General features: G+C 60.6%; 1 protein-coding gene across 1 annotated transcript; it reads left to right on the plus strand.

Moving 5' to 3' along the window:
- Window positions 1-6: 6 nt before the first annotated feature.
- PAFAH2 (platelet activating factor acetylhydrolase 2) lies at window positions 7-10,045 on the plus strand. The gene is made up of 10 exons (XM_006019261.3): window positions 7-294; window positions 2,124-2,274; window positions 2,729-2,825; window positions 3,718-3,786; window positions 3,876-4,017; window positions 6,453-6,566; window positions 7,571-7,662; window positions 7,779-7,949; window positions 8,833-8,981; window positions 9,404-10,045. The coding sequence occupies exons 1-10, from the start codon at window positions 205-207 to the stop codon at window positions 9,496-9,498; spliced, it is 1,170 nt and encodes a 389-aa protein (XP_006019323.1). The 5' UTR covers window positions 7-204; the 3' UTR covers window positions 9,499-10,045.
- Window positions 10,046-10,365: the final 320 nt, after the last annotated feature.

Raw genomic sequence — 10,365 nt, forward strand, 5'->3', positions numbered from 1 at the left:
TGCTCGCGCAGCGAGCCTGGGCGCCGAGGGAGCGCTGGGGGCGCGGCCCTGCCTTTCTGGATCGCCGCCGGGTCCCAAGTCCGGGCAGCCGGGCGCTGGCTGGGTGTTGTGATCAACAGGAAGCCGATGGGGGAAGTGAGCTGAACGGGCCGGTTTCATCACCGCGGGACAAGGCAGCTGCGTCCGTGCCCGGCGCTGGAAGGCATGGGGGCCGCGCAGTCCCTGGGGCTGCCCCCGGCGCAGGGACCCCACCGGGTGGGCTGCACCGACGTGATGGTGGGCCTGACCCGCAAGGTACGGTGTGGCGGGGGGCGGCTCTAGGCCTGGTTTCCCGGGAGCTGATCTCGCCCTGCCTGCGGGGAGACGCCGTGAGCTGTCTCCACCATGATCACCCAGGTGGCTTTCCTACTGGCAGGGGAAAACCACGAACGTAGTACGCTGACTGGGGTTATGCAGTTCCAATGGCACTGCGTAGTGGAGGGTGCGCCGCGTCTGCTTGCGGACACGACTCCCTGCGTGAGCCTCGTCGTTAGCCTCCCACTTAGGCTTGCAGCAGGAGGACGCCGACTTTATGGAAATGGGAGGCTTCTCCTTGGCTTGCTCCAGCTGAGGGTGAACGAAACTCGGGGGCCTCCAGGCTTGGGCCTGCACGTAGGACGCCCGTCGAAGGAGTTGAAGCCCCAGGCGGGGGTGGAGGATGTTTGCCGGTTGTAGGGCCGCTTACGGTTCTTGAATGATTCACACAGATTTGGAATTGATTCGGCTGATTTTTGGGACACGAAACATTTTCCTTTTAAAAAAAAAAAAAGAAAATGCCGATCTTGCCTTGAGCGGGTCACAAGGCCTCGCGGGGGCGACTTGTGCTGACTGGGGCCTGAGGCATCTGAGCTGTACATTTTATGCTGACTTGGGCTCGAGGCTCTCGGTCTCTTCCTCTCTCCTCCGCCTGGATTCTCTCTCCAGCTGCTTCTCGCAGCCCCTGGCATTAGTCTCGGAGAGTGACTGCTCGGCGCTGTGCAAGCCCTGGGACCAGAGCCTGCCCTGCAGAGCTCACGGCATCGCGGGGGGTGTGCAGCCCGTCTCCAGCATCCTCTCGCAGCTTTCGAGCTAGTCTGGAAGTGCCCCACAGTGCAGACGGACCTAGGTCCTTGACCCTGACACCAGCTGTCACTGGCTTTGCCCTATGTGGCGGGTATAGGGCAAAGCCCAGGCGCGGTCCAATGCTCGCTGGAACGTACAGTCAGATCGGAGCTTTCCTAGTCTTTGCTGGGTGCCAGCATTGTACAGCTGGCACCCAGCAAAGCAGGTGAAACCGGAGGGATGCAGAGGAGAGGGAGGGAGCTGCTCGTGGCTCTGCAGTGAACTTGGCAGAAGCAGCAAGTTGCCATAGTCGGGGATCGGGGCCGCAGTGTGCCAGGTGCTCTACGGATCTACTAAAGCCTGGTCCGTGCCCCAGGGAGCTTCCAGACCAAGTCTAAGACCAGGTGCAGGCTGTGGGTGTAACAAGCAGTTGGGGGCAGGAGCAGGAGGGAAGGCAAAGGTGATGGCGGATCACTTGGTGCTTGTGTCCAAGGAGCGGCCGGCTCCCGGTGGAGTCTCGTGAAGTCTTTCTTTATCATCGCAGGGAGGCTGGCAGAGTAGGGCCAGAGGGGGGTCTCACCCCGGCTGAAGCCCCAAGTGGAGAGGGGCCGGGGAGGACGGGGCTGTGGGGTCTAGTACCAGAAAGGCGATGAGATCTCCGACTTGGTGCTTTTCCAATCCATCCCTTCAGCATCTTTGTCCTCTCGCCTTTGGCCACAGGGTGGCTCCATGCATCAGCTCTGCTGGGCCCGATTCCATCTTCCCCCCCAGTTTGGGAACCAGGAGCTCTAAATGACGAGCAGCCTTGACAAGATGCAACCCATGGCATGAGGAGCGAGGCCCTGGGGGGGATGCTCACGGTTAGGGGGACATCGGCTGCACTGACCCCAGCCGTGGGGAGAGGGTCCTGGGTGCCGTTCCCTGGCCAGTTTGGGCAGGAGGTGGGTGAGAAGATGCCCCTGGTCCCTTCCACCGAGTGAGGCCCACCTCCCATTCAGAGCCTGACTGGACGGGTCCTGTCACACTGGTGCCTCTCTCCCCAGGGGCTCTTCTTCCGCCTCTTCTACCCCTGCCTGCCCCAGGAAGGCGTGGAGCAGCCGCTCTGGATCCCGCGCTACGAGTACTGCCGCGGGCTGGCTGACTACGCCAACCTGCACTGGAAGTGGTGCATCCCGCTGCTCAGCATCGCCTTTGGTAAGCATGTCCCTGCCCCCAGCATCCCGGGGTAGCCTGCTAGCCATGCCTGCAGTGGAGGCCGGGACCCCTGTCTCACCCCAGCGCTGGCCGCCTGGATGGGAGGGGGGCGTCCAAGGGGTGCAGGGCGAGCCCCTTGGAGGGAATCTCTGTGCCTGTTAGAAGGGGCCATAACGGGTCTGGTGCTGTGCATGTGCTTAGGCACCCAGCATCCTTCCCCACTTCGCTGCCATGCTGTGCCCCGAGAGCGGCTAGCCTTTCAGTGCCCACCGACTGATGGAGGCATCTCAGCCGCTCATGGCTTGGAGTCTAGGCAGGTTGGGATGCTCCTCCTGAGAAGAGGGAGGCCGGGAGCAACCTTGCCAGCCATAGCCCTGTGCCCAGCTGGAGTCAGGACTTGAATCCTATGGCTGCTGGTCTCGTGCAGGGCTCATAATTTTGCGTGTCCCTGCAGGCTCTTTCAGGGTCCCGGTCAGCTGGAACGGGCCTTTTAAGCCATGCAGCAGCAAGTACCCGCTGATCATCTTCTCTCACGGCCTGGGCGCCTTTCGGTAAGAGCCCCCAGCCCAGCCCCCACCCCCATATAGCTCCAGTTGGGGTGGAAGGGAGCAGGATCCTGGCTGCAGAGGCAGTTGCTTCTCCTCTAGCCCTGATAGCCAGTTGGTCTGGACACCCAGAGACTTCCAGCCTGTGGTGTCCAGGCTGAGCCCACGTTTGCCCCAGCCCGGCTGGGCAGTGGTTTAGTTAGGGGTGGGTTTCAGGGCAGGACGAGCTGCTTATGTGCACCTTAGCCCTGGGCCAAACTCTGAGCAGGCGTCATTGAGCATCGTGCCATCGACAGGAGCTCCGTCTTTATGACCAGTTCCATTCTCAGCTGGTCAGTGCCCCCCATGCCTGCCCCCACGGAGGTGGACTGGATGCCACACAGATGCCAGCACCCTCCAGCCCTTTTCACTGGGGTCACACTGACACCGCAAGCCCTCTACAGAGCATCCCGTGGCCCACTCAGCCTGGCCTCATTGGGATCAGAGCCGCTGTAGGCACAGCAAATGCATGCCTAGCACCATGCCAGACAAGCAGGTCTCTGAGGTGGCTTCCATGTGCATGGGCACGGAGGGCTGGCTGGCTTAATAGTCAGATGTGCCAGGCACCTGCATCCCCTCCCTTGCAGTCCGTGGAAGCCATGTGCTCTCAGCCCCTTTGGGATGGGCCTGCTTGTGGCTTGCCCAGTGCCAGAAGCAAGCTGAGCCCATGCAAGGCCTGTGCCCAGGTCAGGATCTTCCCCAGGGAGCCTGGCAGCAAGGCCCAGGAGAGCCCAACCAGCTGGGAATGGGGCAGGGCCCAGAAAGACTGCAGGCCTGGTGCTCCCCAGATGTGGGTGGGTGGGAGCCAAGGGGATTTGATGCCCCTGGAGCCCTCACGGCACATGCCCTGTGTCTGCAGGACAGTGTACTCGGCAGTCTGTGCAGAGCTGGCCTCCCGCGGCTTCCTGGTGGCTGCGCTGGAACACAGGTGAGCGGCGCCCCCCTCTGGCTGCCCCCAGAGCTAACGGGCCCTCCCCTTGCGGGGGCCTTGACCTTGCTGCGGCCCTGTCGTTGCAGAGACCACTCGGCCTGTGCCACCTACTTCTGCAAGGCTGGGGATGGGGAGCCCGGCGCCCCCCAGGCCGCACTGCAGGAGGAGTGGGTGCCGCTGCACCGGGTCCCCGCCGGGCGGAAGGAGTTCCACTTCCGGAACCCGCAGGTAGGGCAGGTCACGGCACAGAGGCTGGGGAGACCCCAGCCTGCCTCAGCCTGGGCACCTGCCTGGGTCTGAGGCTGTCAGGGCTGGGAGATGAGGCTGGAGTCTCTGTTCTCAATTAAAGAGGAATGTTCCTCGCACTTGGGGTGATGGGGAGATGCAGCGGCAGCCAGGGCTAGGAGCCTTGTCAGCCAGCGATGCAGCCACCTACCTCCTCCCTGCTGTCTGATTGCACCAGGCCTCCCCCAGCTACCCCAGTGTGCCCAGAGCAGGGGCAGGTGGCTGCAGGGCGGAGCAGTGGCTGGAGATCCTGCTGTGCCGAGACTGAACTCGGGCTGAAGCCATAACAAGTTGTTCTGTGAGATTTGCCTTGCGGGGCCTGGGCATGGGGCATGGAGCAAGACACCCAGGTGTGCTGTACGAGTGGTGGGACCAGGAGCTGCAAGTCACTGCTGTCTCTCCCTTGCCTCTGCTCCAGTCCCCAGAGCCTTTCTGCAGCCCAAAGAGGCTCAGCTGAGCACTAGCTGAGTCTCTAGACATTTATCTGCGCTCTGCAGCTGGCAGGGAGCCCCTGGGGGATGCAGTTCCAGTGACCACAGTGGGCACTAAGTCCAAAGGGGTCCACAAGAACAGCCCTCTGCCCCTCCCTGCACACTGCAGGTCACACAGTGCCCCCATTGCCCTACAGCAACATGAGGATCTTGACTACAGAGGCCTCAGAAGCTATCATGTGCCAATAGAAAAAGGGGAAGAGATGGCACGAGAGAGACCGTGAGCAGGGTGCCTGTTGCCCAGAGTCGATAAGCCAGGGAAGGACAGAGTGAAATAGGCTGGGTTTTTATCCCAGTTGTAGGAATCATTTTGCTTGGCACAAGGTGTTTTTTTTAAAGACCTCCGTCAGTGTGGTGCGTGTGAGATCACTGGAACGCCTTATACAAGCCCCCAGCCTCCTGGGAGAGGCGGACTCCATCCAGCCCCCTGTCCAGGGCTTTCTTCAGTAGCCTGCAGACAGGCCCTGCCCTGGCGCTGCCCTGCGCAGCTTCTCCAAGCCCAGAGTGAAATCTGGGGGGCTGTGATCAGCTCCTGCCTGTTAACTACCCACTCCCAGCCCTGAAACCGGCTGAGGTCCAGTCAGTTTTGCTCTGCTACTACAGCGCAGAGGGGCACTGAATGCACACATGAGAGAGGCTCCAGTCAGGGCAGGTGATGGTGTGGTGCTGGGGGACATGCCTGTCCCTGCTGCTTGCAGTAGCCAGGACATTGGAGAAGAGAAGGAGAAGCAGATCCACCGTGAGGACTCTCCGCAGCCTGGGGGGTGCTGGCTGCTGGGGGCCCTTCCAGCACCTGCCAGCCAGAGGCTGATGTAACACAGGCCTGCTGTGGTGCAGTGCATGTATATCTGGTGCCCCCCTGGGATCCGTGCATCGTTATACCCCGTCTGTTAAACCCACAGAGTAACATTTAAGAATAGCTCCTGCAGCCACTGCACCAGCATCTCACGGGGCCCCTAGCACCTCCCCTCATCGCTGCAGTTGGGCTGAGCTTGGAGCGGAGGCATTTGGACCAGCTCTGGGGCAAAGCTGCCTCCCATTCGTATTGGTCCCTGGCTGGCAGTTTGGTCAAGAGGAGCTGGGGATGAGCACTCACTCCTGTCCGGGGGCGCACCCGCTTGCTTATTCCTGCACTGGAGATGTGCTTCCCCTTGGCCATCTGCGGTATTAGGTTAACCGGACTGTTAAAAAGCTTCTGCAGTCATTCGTTGCCACGTCCCCAGTGCCTTCTGTAGGGCAAGTCCGTGCTTTCCCATCTTCCCCTTCGCTGTCCTTCAAGGACAGCAGAATGTGCCCAGGCCAAGGGCCAAAGGACGGGAATTGAGACACCTGGATTTTATTCCTGACTGCACCACTAGCTCGTTGGAGCAGCCATGGGGAAGAATCGGGGGGCCTGATTCTCTGCTCATGACTGCATGAGGCAGGAGCCCATGCGTGCCTCGTCTGCGTGGCATAGGGACCTGGCTTGATGTGTCGCCCTGCTCTGGACAGGCTCCCTCCATAGCCAGAAGCAGCATCTGCCTGGCACCGGGTGATTAGCACTGCTGAGTGTCGGAGCCGGGAAGCCCAGCCTGAAGGTGCTTGGAGGCGGCTGGTTGGGAAGCAGCCTGCACAGAGGGAGATGGTGAGCTGACCACGTGGAGGTGGCTACACAGAGGGCAAGCGGCTGAGAACTCGGCCTCTCATCGGCCCTTGTGTGTCAAATGGAGGTGGTTGCTCTTGACCAGGCCTGTGCTGAGACTGATCCTGTAGGTTCCCTGCCAGGGCTCAGACAGGCATGTTTGTTCAGGGAGAGCAGGGGATGATTCCTCCTTGCCCTTCCTCTCCGGGGCCAGATTCCCCTGGAGCAAGGAGGAGCCAGATCCACCAGGACCCTTCTCCTCCCAGGTTCACCAGCGAGCAAACGAGTGCGTGCGAGGGCTCCAGCTCTTCCAGGACATCAGCCGTGGCCAGGCTGTCACCAACATCCTGCACAGTGACTTTGATCTGGCCGCACTGAAGGTATTTCCCGCTGGCTCTTCCCTCCAGAGGAGAAACACAGCTTCCCACAGGACCTGCCGGGGGGGCTAAGTGGGGCTGCAGGAGTTGCCTTTCCCAATGACCCTGTAACCGTCTCTCTGCTGCAGCTGGGGGAAGCCAGGGGCTCAGAGCCGGGACCTTCTGTACCTCTGATATGCTTTCCTTTTATCCTTCCTGCTCGTTCATTTATCTTCCTCTTCTGTCTCCATTTCTCCATGTCCTTCCCCACTTCTCTGTTGGCCCTTTTGCTGCAGCCACTCCAGCTCATCTCCTTCTTACCCGCTCTCCCTCCTGGCTTTCCCCTCCCTCCCTGCTGGCTTGGCAAGGGAAAAGCCCCAGGAACAACACCCAGGTCCTCTCCCATCCCCCCAGCTGAGCCCCCACCCTGTATTTATTCCAACCTTTTACGAATCCCAGCCGTCGCTGCTGCTCGATGCGCAGCGCCTCTGGCGGCAGAGCTCAGGGCCTGCCCAGCGCTCTTTGTTCTTCCCTGCGCTCTCTCTCCTGCCAGCTTTCAAGCTAGGATCAGGGCCCAGCACTCATTGCCCCGTGTCAGAGCAAAGGTGACTGGTGTGCCTGGTGCACGGGGTGTGATGTGTGCAGCGCTGGGTCCTGAGGCTCCCCAGTCTTGGCATAGGTTGTGGCTGGGCTGGGCTGGGCTGGGCCAGGCCAGGCTGAGCTTCCCGGTGCTGGAGGCAGGGGAAGCTGCACATGATGAAGCTGGGATTTGCTGACTCCACGGCATGGGCTGGGCTGAGCACAGAGCTTCTAGCCACTGGCTCGGGGCATCATTGTAGGGCAGTCAGGTGCTCACCCTGTGCCTCAGTTTCTCTTGCTGTAGAACACGGGGGTGATGTATCTGCACAGACACGATCCGCATCAGGCACTGTCCAGCAAGCACTGACTGCACAGCTGGGCTTCCCTGGGGTTCCCCAGTGGAGGGGCCTGGCTGAGGACCAGCTCCTTTCACGTTCCTCTCTATGCAGGACAGCGTGGACATGACTCGAGCTGCCGTCATGGGCCATTCGTTTGGAGGAGCCACCGCCGTGCTGGCCTTGGCCAAGGAGCCCGCTTTTAAGTGAGTGTCTTTCCCTGACTGCTTCCAGCCTAACGGAGGAGCAGGCCTGGGAGCCAGGGATGGGAGCAGCCGGCCTCAGACCTGGTCCAGTCCCAGCCGCCTTGCATCCCCTGCAGGTGCGCAGTGGCCCTCGACGCCTGGATGTTCCCTCTGGAGAACGCGCTGTACCCCAAGGTGGTCAAGCCGGTGCTGTTCATCAACACCGAGACCTTCCAGACAGCCAAGAGTATCGCCAAAATGAAGCAGCTCAGCTCCCGCAACAGCCAGACCAAGATCATCACCGTGCTGTGAGTGGCAGCAGGGAAGTTGGGGGCTGAGGGCACCAGGCAGGGCAGGAATCCTGGCTCTGCCCTGAGCGACCCCGGGCAGGCCATTTCCTTGTTCTGTGCCTCAGTTTCCCCATCTGTGAGCCGGGGATTGCTCTGCTAAGCACAGCAAAAAGCTAAGCGTGCCTGCTGCCCCCAGGCCCTGCAGGCTCCTTCCCCAGCCCTCTGCAGCCCCACATCCATCACGAGCCCAGCTTATTCCCTCCCCATCCTTCCTCTCTGCCCCTTTTACATGAGAGCTCCTTGTGACAAAGGTCTTCCATCACACGGTTCCCAAGAGCCAGGTGTGGTTATGTGGCCTATGGGAGATGACACAGGCATGTATTAGCTAGACTGGGCAGTGCCACACCTTTTGGAGCCTTGTCTACACTAGTGGTAAAGTCCTGGCCTCTTCAAGCCTGTGGGAAAGCACCCCCAAGGCCAGGTTGTTGCCCTAGAGCAGAGCTTTCCAAACTGTGTGCCGTGACACATTAGTGTGTCGGCGGCAGTGTGTAGGTGTGTCGCGCGAAATGCAGAAAATTTTGCGGAAGGGCACCGCGGAGCTCCCTTACTCGCGTCTGCTTCCCTTGGCCCCTCCCCTGGAACTGAATTACTGTGTCGCGAAACGATGCGTGTCTAAAAAGTGTGTCACCAACATGAAAAGTTTGGAAAGCTCTGCCCTAGAGGGTCTGGGGACATCTCCCACTGGGAGCTCATGTGACTGGTGGCATGTTTGCAGCCATGTTGGGGGGGCTGGTGACCCTGTGCTGGCTGCAGTCCTGTCCCAGGGTGGGTGTCTGGGGTCTAGATGTGGCCTGCAGGGCAGGCCTGTTGCCTATAGCTCATCCTCTGCTCCCCCCTGCAGCGGCTCGGTGCACCAGAGTCAGACCGACTTCACTTTCCTGGCTGGGAACCTCGTCAACACAGTCTTCCAGACCAGAGGCCCCCTGGACCCCTGCAAGGGCCTGGCCATCACCAGCAGGGCAGCGCTGGCTTTCCTGCAGAAACACCTCGGTACGACACTGCTTTTGAGGGAAAGGTCCTATCTGAGCCCTTCCCGAAGCAGGCCTAGTGGTGGAACTGGAAGCCACATGCTCCTGATCCCACCCACTGCTCTGCTGGGGGTTTGGGGCAGCTGCTTGGCTTCTGTGCCTCAGTTTCCCCAACCCCATGGGAGTCCCTTTAAAGCCTTAAAACCCTGGGTCTAAGCTGCACAGAACTGAGAGTCTCCAATCTGGCCAGTACCTGCTGGGGGAGAAAGGAGGGGGCACAAGGTTGCTAAATGAATATGGGGAGGTAGGACAGAAGTGAGCGTGTGTCAGTTGGCCTTAGGGGGACCTAGGAGGGTCTCTGCAGGCTAACACCAAGCAGTCGGTGGGCTGTGTCTACTGGGTGGCAGTCGGTTGTAACCGTGAGGTCCTCTCTCCCCCACCCAGAGCTGAAGGAAGACTTTGATCAGTGGAACGACCTCTTGGATGGCATCGGGGACTCCGTCATCCCCGAGGCTCCCCTCTGCCTGTCCAACCTCTAGGGACGCTGCCCCTCGGTGCGGCCATGCAGTCGTCAAGCCATCAAGGTCCCGCAGAACTCGGAGCATCCCCTTGGAGACCAGCTGTTTCCCGTCACTGCCGGCACAAGGAGGCCATGAACTTGGTAGCTCCTAGTGCAAGCCAGAGACCCAAAGACCTCAACCTTTAGGGAGTCCTGATGGATGCTGAAGGCCAGGGGTGCTGGGCTAGGGTTGGCCTGGGAAGGTAGAGCCTGGGCACCTCCCGGAGATGCCCGGCAATGCACCACAGAGCCCAAAGCATCAGCACCTTAGTGAGGGCAGAGCTATGTCTCACATTCATGCCAAGCCAGGCCTAGCACTGCCCCTCACCCACCCCCACGCCCCTGGCGCAAGGGCTGGATGCTGCAGGCTATGCAGAGGAAGGCCCTGCAGCCATGAGGCGAGAGCCACGTTGGGTACGCGTGACAATGGGAATCTTTCCCGTTGTGCCTTGGGTGGAAATGCCTGAGATGCTGTTGTGACAGTCTGTAGCCCCGGGAGTCGTGTGCTCTGTACAACGGTGCCTTCATGAGACGCTGCGTGTCGTTCTTGCAGACGTGCAATGAATGTGGGGGGATGGGGGGCGGACTCCATCACACCTCTCTAAGCTGGGGGCTTTACTGCTTACTAACGAGCCAGCTGGAGCAGTGGGGTTGGGCACACGGGAGCCTTGGGTGCTATTCCTGCCTCTGCCACTGTTCAGCTCAGTGGCTTTGGCCCAGGGTCTTGCTCACCTGCTCTGTGCCTCAGTGTTCCTGCCTGCGTAATGGGAATCCTAATACTCAATGATTTGTAAAGAGCAGTGAGATCTGCAGGAAGGGGTTAGGGACCTGCAGCCCTGTCCTGCTA

This window comes from Alligator sinensis, unplaced genomic scaffold, assembly GCF_000455745.1.
Source record: "Alligator sinensis unplaced genomic scaffold, ASM45574v1 scaffold337_1, whole genome shotgun sequence".
NCBI classification, from domain to species: domain Eukaryota; kingdom Metazoa; phylum Chordata; order Crocodylia; family Alligatoridae; genus Alligator; species Alligator sinensis.